The sequence below is a fragment of the Palaemon carinicauda genome, chromosome 37, assembly GCF_036898095.1.
Source record: "Palaemon carinicauda isolate YSFRI2023 chromosome 37, ASM3689809v2, whole genome shotgun sequence".
Lineage (NCBI taxonomy): Eukaryota > Metazoa > Arthropoda > Malacostraca > Decapoda > Palaemonidae > Palaemon > Palaemon carinicauda.
This window is the reverse complement of record NC_090761.1, coordinates 2951053-2972415: the sequence shown is the minus strand read 5'-3', so window position 1 is coordinate 2972415 and position 21363 is coordinate 2951053. Positions and strand designations below refer to the sequence as shown.

The following is a 21363-nucleotide window of genomic DNA, read 5'->3' as shown; positions in this document are numbered from 1 at the left end:
AATGCCATACATAGGGGTTTGTCATACTCTTGATTGCTGCATTTGCTGGTTAATCACATGGAAATCAGTTGTTGAATACCCTCCTCTGAAACCTGCCTGCTCTCTTGCTTGATTTAAGTCTAGCTCTCTTTCTATTCGGCCTATGATCTTTGTATATATTTCACATATTACGGAGTAAACTTATTGGGCAATAATTTTCAGGACTTTTAAGTGTCCTCTATGTGAATTAGTATAATGATAAAGTTTTCCAAGCTGTAGGTATAGACCATTCTAGCAGGCATTTTATGTCAAGTTTAACCAGACTTACTTCCTGAAATATCCTCTATCTTCTGCTGTTTTTCCTCTTTCATGCCTTTTAATGCTTTCTTTATTCCTCCTACTGTTACTACTGGTATCTGTTCTTATGTTTCATTATTTCGATTGACAAAGTAATTTCTTATTTCACTATTGTATACCAAATTATAAAAATCCTCTGCAGTTTTTATCACCATCTTTGTTGATATTCCCATTTTTATCTGTTGGCACCCCATTCCAAGTATTTTTTTTCTCAATGTGATGCTTTTTCCTTTATTTAGAGTTTCCTCAATTTTGGTCTTCTTGTGTTCAAGATCTTGGGTTTTTAATTTGTTTATTTTTTAGGTTAGTTCTGCTAATTCTACTTCATCTCTTGGATTTTACCCTCATTTCCGATCTTTTCATTATTAGAGTTTTGTATTGTTAAACTAAACCCGTCAGATTTTCGTATTACATGTGTTTATTTTCTTTAAAATTAGTTTTTCTCTTTTTCTTTAGATCTAGACCAATTTTGCTTTTCAACATACTATGGTCGCTGACTTCAATTTAAGTTATATCTTTAACTAAATAAAATTTTCCAAGAATAAATTCTTTCGTTTTCCATGTTCCTTTTTATTAAAAAAAAAAAATAAAAAAAAAAAAAAAAAAAAAAAAAAAAAAAAAAAAAAAAAAAAAAAAAAAATCACGATTCTACGATTGATTCTAAAAGCATATTTTACAAGCATGTCCCCTCTGTCATTCCTTGTGCCTACTCCAAATTTACCTACTGCTAATTAACCTCCCTTCTTTTGACCTACATAAGTATTGAAATCACCCAAAACCAATGTAAATAGAGTTCTATGTTTTTTTCAGATATATCCAGATCTTCATAAAACATCTCTTCTTCCTCTGTATGGGATGTTGTTGGTGTATGTTTCAATTATCTATTTAGATAATTAATCCTGCAATTCTATCTTCAATAGTAAAAAAATTCTCCTTTGTTACCTGCAAGATTTTTATTAACAACACCCACTTCCTTTTCTTTGCTATTTACGTGTCCCCCGAAACAAAATATATGGCCCCTTTTAAACTATAAAATTCTTCTAATTTCACTCAATCCTATTATACCTCAATGTATTCATTTCAGCTCTATTAGTATCACAGCAGGATCTACCTTAGGGTCCTGACATTGTATGTTGCAAAGCTCAGTTTCCAAAGGTGGCCAGTCTTGTCCAGAGAGTTAATAGCAGTATAATCCGACTCATTTGATAATTTCATACACGTTTTGAGATGTACAGTACATAAATACATGCACTAGAAAAAAATATCAATATTAAACTTACACAAAGTTCAAATACAGTATGAAATGATTAACAATCAATTTTAAATTTTAATCTAAATTTTCTTTGAAAATAAAGCACTGCTCTGGCAATTAACTAGAAATATATTGGATTATCCAATCTATGAACAAATCAAAAGGCAACAATTGTCTGGTCCATAAGCTTGTTTCTTTTCTTCAGATACTATCAAGAGCATGTTTAGCTCAAAGTGTGTGTGCTGTCTCCTTTTCCTTTGAAAATCTATTATAATTAAACAGCACTACTCCATGACCGTTTATCTCCATCTGTTCGTTCTAATTTGATTCTCCCTAATTCTGGAAACCTTACTGCCTTCAAGAGAGGAATATACTGTAGTTTACTATGGAAATGTTGCATTCTTTTATCACTATCTTAAGTCCCATGATTGACAATGGCATTGGTTGCCAGTATCTACTTGCTCTTGTATTAAAAATCTAATTATAACTATACAGGTAAACTTCTATGGTATATCACTCGTAGGAAATATCCCAAGTAGAAAACTGCCTAGAGGAACTTCCATCAGGACGACATGATTTTCTCACACAAAAATAGATTTTTCCTTTGTCAAAATCCCTTATATAAGGTATAAATACAACAACGCAAATAAAATTATGTCTTACCATAATTCATATTCCATTTTTAAGGCTTGGTATAATATAAAATAAACTACGTAATTATACATACATACATATACCAAGGCACTTCCCCCAATTTTGGGGGGTAGCCGACACCAACAATGAAACAAAACAAAAAGGGGACCTCTACTCTCTATGTTCCTTCAGCCTAATCAGGGACTCAACCGAGTTCAGCTGGTACTGCTAGGGTGCCACAGCCCAACCTCCCACATTTCCACCACAGATGAAGCTTCATAATGCTGACTCCCCTACTGCTGCTACCTCCGCGGTCATCTAAGGCACCGGAGGAAGCAGCAGGGCCTACTGGAACTGCGTCACAATCGCTCGCCATTCATTCCTATTTCTAGCACGCTCTCTTGCCTCTCTCACATCTATCCTCCTATCACCCAGAGCTTTCTTCACACCATCCATCCACCCAAACCTTGGCCTTCCTCTTGTACTTCTCCCATCGACTCTTGCATTCATCACCTTCTTTAGCAGACAACCATTTTCCATTCTCTCAACATGGCCAAACCACCTCAACACATTCATATCCACTCATATTAAATTCCATGAAACAAGATATAAATCAAAATATTCTTTATTTAAAAAGTTAATAATTTAACAAAAAAATTCTTATAGGAAAAAATCAACAGAACAAAAGAAAAAATAAACTTGCATAAACTGATGACATTTTGAATACTTTATAGGCAACTCTAAGAATATATAACCGATAGCTGAACTTTGGGACTAAAAAATCCCTCCACAACAAATACGGCAAAAGTGAGCCGGTAGAACGTATATTAAATAAACTCTGTAGCACTTTTACAATTCTGTGATAATGGTCATAAATTCTCACTGCAGAAAATTAATCAATGACAATAAAAATTTCAACAGTATATCAGTAGGATTTATAAACTGCAATAATAATTTACCATAACAGTTCAGTAACTTGTAAGTTCTACAAATGGAAAAATAAATCTGTTACAAACTGAAAATCATCATAAAATTTTTTCAATCAAATTTACAAGTGAAGTGCATGGAAAAATAAATGGTTTAATGTTGATGTATTTAAGCATTTCAACAAAAATCTTCCTTAAGATAGAAACAAATCTCTTCTAAAATCAAATGGTAAAAGAATGTAGAAAGACATAACGAATAAAAGGCAAGATAAAAAATACAGTTTACATTAGACATACTGTACTCATGGTTATGTGCAATGCAGATAATCCCCCTCCACAGTAATCTAGAACAAGTTTCAATATATTTACATACCTTCCTAACTACTAAAAAAAACTAAAATTGCTATACATCGACTCTAAACTACTATAACACCTTATCTAAAACAGGTTGCTGAAGATTATGCACAGAATTAAAATTCAGCCAATAATGAATAAAATTTGCTCTTTAAACATTTAAATATACAGTATGATATAAAAAAAAATTGCTTTGGAATTTAATAGAATAAATTTATAATACACTTTTGATATCTAAACCTACCTTACATTAAAAAAAATAAAATACCTAAAACATTGCATATCAACACAACACCCTAATATCAAAGAGTTAAATTACAACTTTTAAAATCTCCTGTAAACATAAAATTTATAAAAAATCCCACTTCATGAAAAACTTGGAAAATGTACACGAAAACAAGTACAATACATCCTCATACTAATGACTGAAAACTTATGAAATTTTCATTTCTTTAAAATATTTTCCTCATTAAAAATGTTATATGAAAAGTTGAAAACAATTTTCCCTAATGACAGAAACTATTTCTAAACTGTTAGTGAAAATATTCTCTATTCCTAAACATGTGCACCCAAGAGGCTGCACAATATTTTTATTCATTGAATAAGTTTTCCTAATTTCAAGTCTATGCACTCTTTTCTGTTGCTATATCATACATTTTTTTTTTCTAAATAAAATTAGATTAAAATACCGATCACTACAGTTGGAGAGACCTCAAAAATCTGACTGGCATGTAATTTACCCTTTACTATAATTTCTATAAGTACAGAAAAAAAATTACTAAAAAAAATTATCCCAAGTTTTGCCCCTAAAACTCCACACAAGGAAAGACACTTATGACCCACTCTAAGAACTTTCAGTGATCATACATCCAAAATAAATGCATCACTACACTTATGATAGAATGATAAGCTTAATATCTTAATTTATTGAAATTAATATTTCAGAAATCTTATTCTATACTTAAAAGTAATTTCCCAGTTGTATAACACTATTTCCTGTGATGTACAATTTATGTTAATTTCTTACTTTATGGGGAGTCATACAAACCTGTGCTCCAAGTCTTCACGGAATGATTATTAAGGTTTAAAAATCTTTTATTGAACCCTGGTTTACTAATTTGTTGACGTTATTTGTTCTTATTTAATTTAGAAAAAATATAAAACCAATCAAACTTTCAAGTGGTTTGGGGGTAAAGGCAGATCTCTTCTAAACTAATATTTTTCTTATGATTTTATTGAAACGGTCCAACATATAAAGTTCTTGGTGAAACTAATGCTCTCGTAAACCAGGGTTCAATAAAAGATTTTTAAACCTTAATAATCATGCCGTGAAGACATGAACATAGATCAAGTAGCTGGAGAAAGGTACAAGGCCGCTAGGTTAGCAGACACAACCGAAGCAGAAGGCCTTTGCTTTGGATCCTCTGCCCAACACCGTACAGCAATGCTATTCAACAACTGTTCGAGAAGTGTGTAAGAGCTAACATGTACAGGAAAGTGGTCGACTGGACGATGTAATAGCTTGGTTACCTGAAAATCCAAAAACAGTTACTGTAATTTTCTACATATAAATTAAACTTTCTGGAAGAAAAATAGTTCCCTTTTTTTTACTAAAATCATTGGATGCACTTCCAACTCGAGAGCCACAGAGCCTCCCTGAAGTTGCACAGCTTAAAAATCATTGTAGTTCCTTCACAAGGGTAGATGTTGCCATGTCTTCATGTATATTTTCAAGGCTACAAAGCCATAAACAGCAGTTTAAGGCTTAAGGTTATTATTGGGAGGGCTACATAAACAGAACTTTCTATCAAAAGTACCCGACCCTTTAGAAATATCAGAAATTAGAAAAACATTGCACATAAAATTCAGATGAAACTTGATAAATTCCTGAGAGAAAGAGTAAACCAAAGAGTTCCAGCTTAAGTCCACTTTTGCTTCAGCATTAATACTCTGCAAGTCTCCCTGGAAATGATACCTAATGCAATTCATTATAAGCATATTCTTATTCTCATTAGCTTTCAAAGTGAATATTATGTTCAGCTTTATTTTATTGGTGTACGTATCCCATTTAACCGATGGTTATAATTTTCTTTCACCGAGTCTTAAATCTTAGCTGTATTTATGTACACTATTTATGTACATGTGTCCTACAGCCTGCATTTTCTTCCAGTGTATCAGTAAATCAGTATAGCCCAGACTAAAATGTTCTGAACACAATCTTTTGTTTTTGGCTTTCTTTAAACCTGTAAGTTGGTTGGCTTTTGCAAGTCCTGTATATTCTATCTCAAGAGCCTTGATATGCATTGTGTGAAATTATATTCATACTATGATAGTTGTTTCGGTGTTGTTTTAAAACAAAATTATAATAAAAATGGATTACAAAAATAACTACTCCACAGATAATCTTAATTCTCTAATATACATTAAATTATTTCTCTTTAACAAGTTAGAGGATAGAGTGCAAGACCATACTGCCAACTCTGGTAACTTGGTCATTATCAATTTAGTGTACGTTTATTGTCAATGTTTTCCTCACCAACATTTCACTATATTGTACAGTTCTTCTCTTGGCTGTTTATCTGCTATTTGCAAAGAGCTACTAAAGTTTTTAGAAACTTGCATAACCAATTAATAAAAATTTTTGTCATGATTATGAATGTGTACTAAATATAAATATAGTAATTATAAAACAAAACAATTAAACAAGAATTAATAGGCTACTGCATACTTCAATGGTAACTATAGTAACTATACTAACTATCAGTATCATTTAGTGTCCTTAGTTAAAGATATCCAATCTATTTTTCTAAAAATAAGACATACAACTGGACTCACGAACCTTATAAATTATAACATGGGGATGAATTCCTTGGAAAGGCACCACTTGAGTGAGAAGGTGCCATGCTGTAACCCCCAGTGCGAAAACATCACTACGGTCAGTAATCTCCTTCCTTCGTAACACCTCGGGTGCTTGGTAATTTATTGTGCCCAACACGTGCTATAAAGATGAAAATTGGTTACAATGTTTGACAATAATACATGAAATTTAGTAACAATGTTAAAATTCTCACAACTAGAATATTTACGAGATTTATTTTTTCTAAAATGTTTGTTCACTACAATGGAAAAAAAATTAAAAAAGATGTTATCTTCATCCCTAACCCTATATCTGACCTAAAGAATTGGTTTCTTTGATAATAAAGATGATATAATCTTATACCTGTACCTGTATACAAGTAATTCAGGATCAATAATTCTATGAATCAAACAAAAATCATTAAACTGAGAAGAATAAAGGAAAAAATAACTTAAACACTAGTTCTAAAAGGTCAAAGATTGGGAAAATTTGACTAACCTCATTTCTTTCACCATAAAGCTCCAAACAACATCCAAAATCAGCCAATTTTACGTGACCAGTATGTGCGAGTAGTACATTAGCAGGTTTAACATCCAAATGAACAAGGTTTTGCGAGTGCAGATACGACAAACCATTTGCAATTTCTCCAATAAATCTAGAATTGAAAGAATATGAATTGAGCTTTATTTAATGCTGTAGAATACAGTAAAGTTAAAATGTAAGATAAAGCTCCAAGGAATTAATAAATATATGTGAAGGTTGGATAGTACTCATGCTATATTTTCAAATATTAAATTCTTAACATAACATAAATCACCACTAAAGGTAGTTAACGGAATCATCACAAGCCTATTTATAGTTTTTTTCTTGAGGGGCTAATTGAGATATTAATTCCATCAAGTCTTCTCTGTCATATCCTCTTTCTATCTGAACTCCAAAGAGGTATGGAGCTTCATCTACTCTGTATCTGTTCTTAATGCAGTACATGTACTGTTCAAACCACTTAATCTTTGAGACCTCAGGTAATATTTCAGCTTTTGAACACCAGATCTCCTTGCCACTTTCTCATTCAAAATATGATCTACCCACCATACATTGGCATTTAATCTTGACATTCTATTGCTTGTGACCATGTTTCTGCTACACACAGAACAAGTCTTATGTAATAATCCTAAGTCTTTGCTATCTCTATAATGGGAGACTTTTGATAACCAGTAGTCTAGCTATCTCTCTTCTTTTTAGATGCTTCACAGTCCATTATATCATGACATGGTTCCCCATTCTTTGCCAATTTGTTCATTATGGGTTTCAAGATGTCAAAAGTACCTTCAAGCATATTTCATAATCTAGAACATTTTCTTTGGTACCAGCAGTTACATTTGGTGCACATTTTATTTCCCCCATCAACAGACACTTGCTTACCTTCCAGGCTCTACTTTTTCTTTTGCATTCTTTTTTGTCCTCTAAACCTTTTAGCTACAGTTTATTAATTTCCAGTCTTCTTTTAGTAATTCCACTTATCCTTCTTAAGGGTAGTCTCCGGGTTGAGAGAAAGCTAATTGTAAAAATATTTGCCAAAAATACACTAATCAAGACAGGCTAATGAAATTTTGAGGCATTATTAGCACTATAATAAGGCATATCCTCTGTAAGTTTTATCATCCTACAGGGAAAATAAAGGATTTTATGAATAAAAATGTGAAAATTGGAGCTAGCGACTAAAGTTGTTTGGTGACCAGTGAGAAACTAATGTCTTGAATTGAAATTCGCTCTGTCATTATGTTTGTTTATCCATATGGAACAAGCAGACCAAGTTTTATCAAAATCGAACAGTAAATAAGCACACAGAAAGAAAAAAACGAGGAGGTTAGGTAGTGAAACCCCGGCTGGTGATGGAGGGATACCTAAAAATAAATATTCACCAAAAATTAAAATTTCGATTTAGGGAAAAAACCTTCTGTGTTTTTCTAGGTATTATGTCACTTAATGGCCTAAAACATCTAAATATTATATTACTTAAGGCATAAGAGCAGGACAAGCAAAGAAATACACCCCTCTCCCGAAAAAGAAAAAACGAGAAATTACGATTTTTGTCTGATGACGAAAATATTGGATATAAAATCATAGTCTCCCCTGAGCCCATTTTCTTTGATATCACTGATATGAGAAAACGTATTTGAACAGTTTTAAAGGGGTAACCTATAAAAATTAGAAAATTACTAATGATATTTCGTATTTTTTCTATTAACATAAGGGGGGCGTTGATGACCAGGGGGGGGGGGGGGGGCATTATAGAGGCTGGAGATGAATTCTACACATATCACGGCCTTCTGATAGGTAAAAGGAAGACTTTTAGCAAACATTTCAATGACCTTCTTCTCAGATCATGTAATTAAAACTAGGTTATCTGCATACCCAGTTTGTGCAGAGATCCTTCATGGTTCTCCTTCCTTGCTTCCTCCAGTAATATATGAACAGCTAAAAGTTCTACAATACACACTTCTTACAACGCATAATCATAGTCTACTTTAGAAAGTTTTAAATCTTGATTCTAGTCCAACGTACAATTCAATTAAATATAGTACTTCAATATACAGTACGAATTGCAGTTTTCTTTCTGCTACAGTCAACTGAGAAGCAGCAAAGTATATCAGAGATATCTACAAACAGTTTCTGTCTCATTGATAGTACAGGAAAAAAGTGTGGCACTAGGCACACTGCTGTAAGAAAGATTTTTTTTTATATCTTTTTTCTTCAGATGTGTTGACAACTTTCAAATGGATATATATCAGAAGTAGTTTTTTTTCTTTATTTAAAGTGCATTTCTCTACTTAGACTGCATTCATGCAATGTCTTCAGAATCTAACTTCTACACACAGTTTAGATAGGAAGCAATTTGAAAATCAGATAAGTAGAGAAATAAATTTTATCATCAAAATCTCATTCTTGAGAAAATGTTAGAGCAGCTCAGAAAACAAACTTACAGTACAAGCATATCCCAGATTTTAAAGCACATTGCTTTTTACTAAATATTACCAGCATCAAGTAAATACCCTCATAAACAGGGGAGAACAGGAAAATACTCTGCTAGGTACATAAATGCAGTTTTTTTCCCTTCTAAAAACAAAAGAACTTACGATACTACCCTTTTGTCAATATAGTTATGGATGACAGCAAACAGGCAGTAAAACTTCACTCGACTGACAATAAAATAGTCTACCTAAAATTACACTTCTGTACTAAAATGTTAACATTATGGCAAAAGAACCAACTTTAATCTTAAAAAATTAGAATAAAATCCAATTGATTTAACGTAACAATTAGTCTAGAAATAGACATCCAGAGAGACAGAAGTTAGGCAATCGCCAGGCCTGTGTACAGAACTACTTTCTAGAAAACAGTTTCCTTTTTAATTGAGCATACAGCATCTAGGGTTTCTGAATGCCACAAAGGTGGGCTATTCATAAATGCTGTAAGGGGTTTGTTCTGAAACAAAGTATTTACCAGGCATTCTTAATCCAGAATTTACCAAATACTCTACATGATGTATATCAACTAGTATTTTGAAAGGTATGTCTGATAATATACACCAAGAAACTGCAAGGTATTGCAAATATTGAAATTATTTTTATGCAAATATATTAGGAATAAAACTATTTACAAATAAAATTACCACAAAAGTTAAGAACATTTACCTTACTTTATCTCTAGCAGTAAGCATAATATTTGGCTCATGGATAAGAGTGAGAAGCGTGTACGGTGTACAGAGCTCACTCACCACCCATGCCCATTCTATGGCTCCATTGCAGTCATGATCCTCTTGATGTGGAAATGAAACATCCTGCATTGGAACACCAAAAAGTGACGAGACCAACTTCAAAGGCAAAACTTCCTCCTACAGAAGAAAACACTTAATTATAAAATTTATCATTTTGACACTTAACTCTCAAGTCACATTGCTTATTCTAATTTTCAAGGACAATGGTTATTTCCTCTCTACAATGCATTATGCTGCGAGCCAGTGGCATTTGTTGTTACTGTATTCCTAAATATCTTTTGATTCCATCGTTATTGTGTGGAGGTCATTCATAAGTTATGTTGTCTGAGCTCAACTACTGTATACATTTGTTAAAACCAAATTATACCAATGTTTCATCAGAAATCACATATTATTCATGCAAGCCCTAGTCCAGCCAAATGCTGTATAAACTACTGTATATCAAGATGGTTTCCTTAGGGGAAAAAATAATAATAAAAAAAAGACTATCCAACAAGGCCACTGAGCTTGCATTCCTTTACCAAGAGTAGAGCACCCTACCCATTTACAATTAACGAGAAATTTCCAAATGCCATCTAAATATGTTAAAGGTCCTCAAAAAAATAAGTACAGTACAGTACAGTATACAGCAATAACTAAATCCATTGGAAATAGGACCTCTGTCCCTACTGTACAATTTAGCTTGGGAACTACCTCCTACTAATAAAACACCCACAGAGAACAGCCTACAATGAAGCAAAAGGAAATTAATAATAGAAGGTAGAAAAGTCTACATGGGAATTAGTCCATCCTCCTGGTCTGGTAATGAAATTCTATATGTAAAATTTATTAGAAAGCTACACAACCCTTCCGTAAACCTTTTCAATAGTAATTCATCCCTACAGACTAAGTGTTAAGCTGGAGGAAGTTTATCATCTTTATGTCCAAAGAAAATCTTGGAAAACCTAAACAAACAGGACTGGAAGTGTGTTGATACTTAGGGAAAAATTATCACAATGGTATATCATATGAACAACCAAGAAATAAATTAAAATCAAGTCAAAATATAATGAAGCAAACATGAGAAAACAAGATGTACTTAATAGCTTAATAAAAACTGAACATATACCGTGATTGGATCATGGTACATTTTGCAGAATGCAGCTGTGACTATGTAGTACTGAATGGTAAGCTCTTCTATGAAAATTACACAATTTTTATTTTTACTATTAGGTTAAATTTAGTAGCCTCATTTAATACTTTAAGGCCTGACCTCTATTCATTATTTCTCTAAAGATTTCAATGCTACACCTTTAATCTGGGAAAACTAGCTCCTTGGGGTTCAAATAATATTGGAAATTTTCTACTTGGCTACACAGAAATTGATAAGCACTGATTAGATGACAAAAATCCAAGTAAAAAATACTGATAATTCACTGAATTACTCTATGAATTGAGTAAGCTTTATATACAAATTACAAATGAACTGGAAAAAAATCACTAACTATACATTAATTCAAGTAACGCACCTCCGAAGTCTCTCCGATCTTTGACCAGGAGATATTTGCAAAATCCTTAGAAGTAGACGAAGTTATGACTGCCAAAGTAGAATTCACATGCGCTTGCGGTTGAATCTTTAAAAGGAGGGCTTCTCTCAATGCTGACTGAGCTTGTCGCTTCCCTTTAAGTACTTTTACAGCTACTCGCTTTCCTTGAATCAAAACAGCAATATTTATCTAAAAGATCTAGAACTCCAAAGAATGGATGTTAGCTACGATATGCAACGAATCACTAGAAAGAAAACTTTATCGTACCTTTGAAATGACCGAGTTTAACAACTCCATACCCACCTCGGTTGATAACACTCCCTACCGGCTTCAGAATTAAATTGCTGTAACTCAAAGTGGCTGCTCTCTTTAGGACATTGTTGTAAAAAGTATTATTGCTACTATAAAGCTCAGATCCACTGAGTCTCCTATGATGATGAAAAGAATTGCCATGCAGCTGCACTGACTGTGGGGTCAAAGGTCGGGAGGCAAAGCTACCGAGATTGACATTTTTACTTAGACTGTTGGGTTGCACTTCAAGAGAGAAACGTCGTCTGAAAAACATTCACATCAATTCACCCATTAGAACTCCACATCAAAAATATTAATGACAGGATTTTGATTTTAATTCCTTTTGAAAAATTCCCTCCTATAAAGAAAAAAAGAAGAAAAACACTGCAATTCAACAAAACAACTGATATTTAGCATAATTGATCAGGCGAGAAATTTTGATCTCCCGACTATGTAATTCATTACATTTCAGCATAAGGCTTTCCACCATCGTTTCGTTGGCTTGTGTCACCAAACTTACTAGAAGCTTCTTTCATCCTATTCCTCACCCTTCCCACTCCAGTCCAGAATGGGTAGAGAGGCTACTTTGAGCAATTGCTATTAAGTGAGGTTTCTGTAGTTAACATGGTAACTACTCCTTTGGTAATTATTCAAATTTATTCATATACAGTAAATTTAATTTCCAACAAATGCTCTTCTTTTTGCCCTTACATTAGTACTCTATACTGTTTGCATGAAAACAAAGTAATCACTGGAATCAACAGCCAAATATTCTGTTTTCATGAAGATAAAATAAATTTCATACTTAAATATATCAAGCTTATGATTGATCAAAATTTCAACCTTACATAACCTGAAACATCTAATATAATCAATAACTTATGATCATAAGCTTGGACAAAAATATATTTCTTACCTACAACACTGCATACAAGTTGGCGAATAACTTGGGTTATTACACGAAGTGTCAGCAAGGAAGTTTGATGAGGTTTTGGAATTCTCTTTATCCTTTTCTTGACAATCATCACCTAAGATAAATTCATAAAGTAAATTAATTAAAATCTAAAATAATTCAAATTGCACTAAGAAAATGTGCAACAATGTTACTTTCATTTTTAAAGATATTAGCCAGAACCTTTTACCTAGCATATGGGAAAAGATACCAAGAAGCCACCAAGACCATCTAAGCCAACTGGAAATAGCAGGTTACAATATGTTTCAAGGAGACAGATTTTGACCAACTGCATCATTGAACTGTCGGAAAATAGCCACCATTATTTTAGTAGTCTCGCCAGCTGCTTAAAGTCAAGTATACCTCGATATGAATCGTTAAGAAACCTTTTCAGACCATCATAAGTATTGCCAGGATGTTTTCTTAGATGATCAAAGTGGCTTTATAGGAGTTCTTGGAAGTTGGTACCTTTAAACATTCAACATACGTTTAAATATATTGTCAGTCAAGCTTGGTACAGTTGCATTTAAATGCAAATGTAGTACTTTCTACAGATAAACTCAGCATTATAGATTCCCTTGTCAGTAAACTTCATAAAAGTCAAATTCAGATTCAGATGACCACTACCTTACAAGCAACAAAAACTCAACCAGACTTGCAATGACAGCCTGAAGCAACAAGCAGGGTTTTCCTGCTAGTGGTTACTGAGCACTAATACACTACTATACTCTAATGCTTTGTATGCCATTCATCCAGCTGTATTATCAATAATAAACTTGAATTTAGAAAGGCATTCAATTATTTGGTTAGCATTCAATTGTACCCAGTTTAATTCATCATGTTTTTGCATAGAATACAGGTACATAAAGTTTGTTTTTCATATGATTTCTTTTTCTATAGTACTGTTATACCAGATTTCTTATTTCTATATCTATCCAAGTCATAAAAAACTGGTTAAATAGAATTATTGCATATTATTATACAATAAATCTTATTTACTTCCCCATCACTTGTTATTGGTTCTATGTACTGTAAAATAGTACAGTACAGTGCTACATACCATAAGTACCAGCATTCATGGTATTAGTGCTTTCCTTGGTAATCATCATTATCATCATCTCCTCCTACGCCTATTGACGCAAAGGGCCTCCATGACTGACTAAACCCATAGAGGATTCATTGGCTAAATTTCGAGAGGGTCAAGATACAAGAGATACAGGAGCTGTGACACAAAGATTTCAGATTCTATACTCAAAATATATTTTCAATAAAGACTTCTTATATCATGGGTTTATTGCACCAGAAGACAGGAGGTGGTATCTAAGAAATACTGTAACAAGTCCTAGAGTTTTCCAGACAAATTTTTAAAATACTGTAGCTGTCCATGTAGGATTTAATCAAAAGTGCACTCTAATCATATCTAAATACATTAAGTCTGACATATAAGAACATTGCTTCAGGACACAAAACAAAAAGAAGAAATTAACAAGATAAGCTTACCTGAATGTACAGTATCAACGTAAATCTTTGGTATGCTAGAAATTAGTTTGGCATCCACTGCCAACTCATTTTTTCTGGCAGACTCTTCTTGAATTTCTCCTTTACATACAAGCTGTTTGGCATGTACTTGGGAACTCTCAAAGGCGAAATGATCCGACTTGCTTTTTGCTTCTATGCAGGGTGATAACGATGGGAAGACTATGTACGGAGAGCTGCCTTTACGATGGCTATTACTCGTCTGTAAAAATTAATTTCAAAATTCAAGTCACTTACAAAGATGAAATATATAGGAAAGTATATAAAATTTGAATAAAAACAGCATTCCTAATATAATTACAAATTCTTATACAGTATTTTTAAAAAGTGCTTTCAATACAGTTCTGAAAACAAATAGTCTAACCTCCAACTCTATGGTCAATAATGAACAATGATTATTATTGTAAAGATGTGGTATTAAAAGTTCTTAAATGGTGATATTTCAAGTAATACTTTGTTTGAAAGGAAGAAATCCTTTCATAGCTTAACTAACTCTCTAGTGACCAAGAGTTGGACAAGACTTTTGATAAGCTAAAATCTACTGTACTGTCCAACTGGCCATTAAAATAATCTATATATAACCATGACTGGAGTAGATCTATGAAATTTTATCTATATGGTCTAGATCTAAGGTCGTAAAGGCCATTATAAAAAAAAAACAAGTTGCGGCTAGGGAAAACCCCACATTTGTACTATGAAGCAATATTAAGAGTTGGACAGCACGATGGAAAAACAAAAGCATTTTGAAATACAGTAAAGAAGAAAGCCACAAGGTATGTGTAAATAAGGGCTGAAGGGAACCTGTTATGACCTTTTAGTAATGCCTACAGTGATGTATAAGAGGTGTACTGGAAGGCAAAAACCCCCTACAGGACAAACCTTAGAAGAATAAATGTCTCCATTTCCATATGATGGGGTTCTACTACAGGAACGATGATGTAGATGTTCTTGAAATGTTGAACTCTCGTGTAAATGTCCGACTGCCAAACAGCTTTGGGTTAAATCCTTGCTCAAGTGCTTTGGCGTACTACAAATGGATGTTTTATTGATGTTCCCGTCCTGGAAGCTCCTAGAAAGGAAGGTACTTGAAGTACTGTTAGTTGGCGAGAAGCAAAAACATTTTTTACATTAATTGTCGCAAGGCTTGTCTGAAGTTTGGGGCGATGGCACTTGACATATTGCATTGCTTGAACATGTTCTAGGTTTCACATAATTCGGGGATAAATAAGATGATGATGAATGGTTAAAAACACTAGCTAGATTGGCATTCCTCGAAGCTTCTGATGAAACACAAATGCTTGAATCATTACTGGCCAGGAAGACAGGCGAAACTAAGGATGGACTCTTATGTTGACTGGCATCACATAGCAAACCATTAAAACCAAGTTTTTCCTTTGTTATCTCAAAAGTTCTATCCAATTTCACATAATACGGGGATAAATAAGATGATGATGAATGGTTAAAATCACTAGCTAGACTTGCATTGCTCGAAGCTTATGACGAAACAAGCATTTGTGTTTCGTCAGAAGCTAGACTTGCATTGCTCGAAGCTTATGACGAAACAAGCATTTGTGTTTCGTCAGAAGCTAGACTTGCATTGCTCGAAGCTTCTGACGAAACAAGCATTTGTGGTTAATCACTAGCTAGACTTGCATTGCTCGAAGCTTCTGACGAAACAAGCATTTGTGTTTCGTCAGAAGCTAGACTTGCATTGCTCGAAGCTTCTGACGAAACACAAAAGCTTGAATCATTACTGGCCAGGAAGACAGGCGAAACTAAGGATGGACTCTTATGTTGACTGGCATCACATAGCAAACCATTAAAACCAAGTTTTTCCTTTGTTATCTCAAAAGTTCTATCCAATTTCACATAATACGGGGATAAATAAGATGATGATGAATGGTTAAAATCACTAGCTAGACTTGCATTGCTCGAAGCTTCTGACGAAACAAGCATTTGTGTTTCGTCAGAAGCTAGACTTGCATTGCTCGAAGCTTCTGACGAAACACAAAAGCTTGAATCATTACTGGCCAGGAAGACAGGCGAAACTAAGGATGGACTCTTATGTTGACTGGCATCACATAGCAAACCATTAACACCAAGTTTTTCCTTTGTTATCTCAAAAGTTCTATCCAATTCAATTTTACTTCTGAAAAGAAAAGGTAAACAATTACAGGTAAAGATTTATGCCTTTGTTCTTGTCGAGAGGATGGTATGAGAAGAAAATTTTGATGTTCTCACCCCTGGACATAAACAAGTGATGAATGTAGAAATATGGAAAAAAAGCTAAAACTTACATTTATGATAGGCTTGTTAATATTTGAAGTTCTAAGGACTAACAAATTAATGTAGTCACCTTCATGAAGAACAAAAAGAGCTGAAAGGTCTCCTGCATCGTTATAAGAATGTCTCTCTTGATGTACCAGGTAAGGCCAGAATATCACAGAATGGTGCTGATCTTGGCAATTCAAGGGCCATTAAACAGAAACCGACGTCTACTAAACCCACAAAAGACCAAAATTGTTGAATAGGAAGTAATGTACAACTAAATCAAATCAACCTATCAGTATTCAATGGAGTTCACCTGTACCTCAGGAAAAAAAGGCTCAAAGTCACAACTATTTATGTTTTGATTACAGAGATGTGAATCTAGTTTCAAATATAGGTTCAGTATCAATCCCTTGGGCATACTGCATAATGGCATTAACCTATTTTGATATTCTATATTCATCACATTACAAAGTCCTGAAATGTTGAAAGGTTACCTATTAGGATCAAGAGCAAAAGTAAAGTTTGTATCTGTTTTTGTTACATCACTTGGGTTATATTCATACAATGTCATATGACCTTTGGAATTTTGAAAATTCAAGATGGTGGTTTCTCAGATTAAGATCCTAAATGATCTTGAGGGAAGAGTCATGCACGTAGTTAATTTGATAATTATTAGTGACACAAGGTAAGAACATTTTAGATTCATGAAAGAACATACAGTACTATATTCAAATTGTAATCCACTTGAAAATTATCTGTATCAAGATTTAGAGATATGGCAACTAGCAAAGATGAATAAAGTTCTCGTAGGAAAATTTCAACTGTAATACTCACTTTGAGACACCTGGTTGTATCCATTCAGTCAAAAATATATTGTCCAATGATGCCCTTTTTCGACTGAGGTACGCAACAGAAGGTGGTCCATTGTCATAGTTAGGCACGCACAGAGAGGCTCTTTTCTCACTAGATTTTCCTCGTGATTTATATGGTAGAAGGGCATCAAACGTTCCTATGGATGCTCTGCGCTTTTCAGAAAACTCTGGCTTTACCTCCAAGCAACGTGTAGACAAGCTGAGAGGATCACAGGATGCCCGTCTGTTTGCTACAGTCTCTGGGGTTAAAAAGCCAAGTCTTCTCACTACCCCAGCCATTGTTCCTTTGTTTTATTATTATATACAGTGCAAGGGTAAGCCTATATTCCTGGAGTTCTGAAAAACAAACATTTAAATCTAGCTAATAAAACAGGATGGGCATACATGAATAACAAATGCACATTTGAGTTGATGCTCCTTGAAGCATTTTCTTTTACACAATTTGGAGAAGCTATATATCAGATGTGAACTGTAATGACTAAACTACCCAATTAGTTTCAGAGGGGCATTCAGTAGCGAGCATGTCTTTGCCACAGCAAGCAATCTTACTTTACTCTTAACTCCACTGCATACTTTTACGTCTATATATTTTCCTCAAAATCTAATGGATTTGTCCGAGTCACACCCCTCTGGTCTACAAATTTTGTTGAAATCGGTTCAATAGTTTGTGTAATTTTGTTCACAAAAAATATAACAAAATATTTGCCATTAACTTGACACTGCAATTATTTCCAAAGTACTCCTGCATACGTGTTCTTTGGTATACTTTATCCAAAATGTTACAGATTCATCACTGGGTCAAACACAACAGGACTACCGAGCTTAGTCAAAACCAGTACAATAGTTTTCGTGTCTAGTTGCTCATAAACGAATAAATAAAGTACAGTACTGCAAGACAGACAGACAGACAGGCGAGTATAGTGTAGTGTATACCCTTCGCAAAATCTTTGATCTTGGCGAAGGTAATTAAAAGGAGATAATTATTCATTTGGGAAGATCTCGTTACCTATGTATGTGTTATTTGTACAGTATTTCTGCAGTCTATTTGATCGAGACCCTTTGAATGAATTTCTAAAATGTTAATTTTCTGTCGAGAATGACATCCAGAATAATAAACAAGTTGCATTTATCTGAAGGAATATTGTCAATGAAATCATAAAGAATCCAAGAGAAAGTGCTGATAGTGAACAATCTGCAAAGGCAGAGGTTAAGTACCAGTATTATATCATACAGTATCCAGTACTGTATGTACGATGTTGTTATGTACTAAAAGCAAAGTTTTTGGTATTGTAGATGATGTAACTTTTTAAAAAAAAACTGTACAGTACAGTACTATAATTAATCTAAATACAGTAGCAGCCTACCTTAATCCAGTATTAAAGTACTTGTGAATACAAGCAAACTGGGATACGATCATGCAAATTCAAATTGGATTAAGAGTATAGGTATTGCACTGGTCTGTGAGCAAATATTTTCCTCTGTATGAAAATTTTTCATGGACAAGCACTGTATAAACGAGACAATCATATGATAGGAAGAATTTCGAGGATATAACAAAATAAAGCACTGTAGGCTACCTTGAATCTTTGATGCGAGCTTAATTTCCTTACAACTCTATCACAATGGATTGAAAAGCTAAGAATAATTGCAGGTATAGACATTCATATAAAAACCACAAACAGTCAAGTGTGGAAGGAAATATCGGAGGCCTTTGTCCTGCCGTGGACTAGCTACGGCTGATGATATCACAACACTAAACCCGCAATCAATTAAAAACTGAATGGGAAAAGCATTGACCTGTTCATATGACATTTTGATTGTTCCCTGATGAAATATTGTTTTTCAGACTTATCCTAATGAGATTTGGCCATTTTGAGACTTTTCTACTACAAATTGTTAGGATTTTGAATGAAGGAAAATAGCCTAAACTCTAATACAATTCATTTCTAGTATAGAGAGATATCTGAACAGATGAAAAATGACAATACATTAGAAAAACTACATTTCACCAACGATACGAATTTTGAAGGCATATGTATTTACCGCCAAGTTAATAAAGGGGTAACCTGAGCTAGGCTAAGGAAGTAAATATCTTGGTAAATGAAACGATAGTATTTTTTAAACAATAGCTGCAGGGGATGTGATGGAAATATATGGCCAAGTCCTGATAGTTAAAACGGTAAAATTATGATTATGAACACAGATGTTCGAAACGTCGTTATTTGTTGGCGACAAAAATAGTTTTTACTGTAGTAAATGTGCTTTCACTAAATTCGACCTTCATTTCAACAGCAAATAAACCGAAAACCTGTTAGACCGTCTGAGAACAGGGATATTCTTTAGAAATCTAATAGTTTTTGCTTCGCCGTGCGTTATCTTGGCTCGCAGAAAAAGAAAAACATCAAAGCTGCACAAGCTACACCCATTTTGTTTTATTACCCAGATAATCAAGATTTTATTTCACGTGAAAGTATATATATATATATATATATATATATATATATATATATATATATATATATATATATATATATAAAATAAATTTCTTTATAGGAAACACCTGTTTAATAGTAGAAAAGCTTTTTCAGTCCGTAAATATAATAAAACTGACAAAACGACATCACCAAAGGTAAGTTAAGTTAAGGAATACAAGATAAAATTACTTTCCTACATTTTATCTTACAGCTGGTACAAAATTCTAGATCTGGCTATTTGAAGGGGTTAGGCACAGAGGTTCAGGTGCCCTAGGTTAGGTCAGGATGCATTCCAGTACTGTAGTTTACTATGGGTTACCTACTGAGGTCAGGTTACATTAATTTATATTGCAATACTTTGAGAAGAATATACATTTGTTCTGTCACTAAAAAAGATTGTTTTCGTCTACAAAATTATTTAATATACGGATTAGGTTTCCCCGACCGTAACTACAGTAATAACAAGGTTATAGCTTTTCCTACAAGCTGTGATTCACGAAAAGGACGGACTTTTTCCTTATAAAAAAGTAGTTTTTTCCCTAGGTTACATTACCCTATAATTCGGTACAATAATACCAAAAGTAACATTAGGATTTGAACATCAATTTTATCATATGCCTATTTGAATAAATCATACAAGACAAACCTATAAGCAAACTCTAAAGACACAGTATCATGCATTTCGTAATTCTCAAGTGGGTATTATTATTATCATTATTACAAGCCAAGCTACAACCCAAGAAGGAAAAGCAAGATGCTATAAGCTCAAGGGCTCCAATAGGGAAAAACAGCCCAGTGAGGGAAGGAAATAAGGAAATAAATAAATGAGGAGAACAAATTAACAATGAATCATTCTAAAAACAGTAACAACGTCAAAATAGATGTCATATATTAACTATTAACAACGTCAAAACAGATATGTCATATATCAACTATAAAAAGACATTAACTTCCATTATAACATAAAAAACCAGACATACTTACACAAACAATTACTGATAAAGAGGTTGCACCTTAATGTTCCAAATATTCCATAAAATGTAAGTAGAAGTAGTCACTTATAAAATGCAGGTACACTTTACTGTAGTGAACCTGGAACTCAGGACGAAGCCTCTCACCGAGTGACGTCATAAACTCTAACTTCTGAAGTTTCTGGACTCTGATTGGTAGTTGAGTTATTAAAAGCTTGAGAAGAATAATAATCTATCAGACTGTTGGTGGATTTTTTTCTTTATATACACTACATTAAAAAAGTAGTGGTATTAATTCATATTAAGGGATATTTTTGAATGAATACAGCTCTAA

At 33.5% G+C, this 21363-nt stretch overlaps 1 protein-coding gene across 5 annotated transcripts; it reads right to left on the bottom strand.

Annotated features, from left to right (window-relative positions):
* Positions 1-3455: 3455 nt before the first annotated feature.
* On the bottom strand, positions 3456-21194 carry LOC137629422 (uncharacterized). 5 transcript variants are annotated; one of them, XM_068360664.1, is made up of 11 exons: positions 21043-21194; positions 17547-17920; positions 15321-15525; positions 14406-14643; positions 12870-12981; positions 11930-12216; positions 11645-11826; positions 10054-10253; positions 6857-7013; positions 6341-6499; positions 3456-5031 (listed from the first exon to the last, which is right to left on the bottom strand). In XM_068360664.1, the coding sequence occupies exons 2-11, from the start codon at positions 17861-17863 to the stop codon at positions 4849-4851; spliced, it is 2040 nt and encodes a 679-aa protein (XP_068216765.1). In that variant the 5' UTR covers positions 17864-17920; positions 21043-21194; the 3' UTR covers positions 3456-4848. The 5 variants fall into 5 exon arrangements, with proteins under 5 accessions (XP_068216765.1, XP_068216768.1, XP_068216767.1 ...); XM_068360667.1 differs by having other exon boundaries at positions 11966-12216; XM_068360666.1 differs by having other exon boundaries at positions 15321-15510.
* Between the last annotated feature and the right edge of the window lie 169 nt (positions 21195-21363).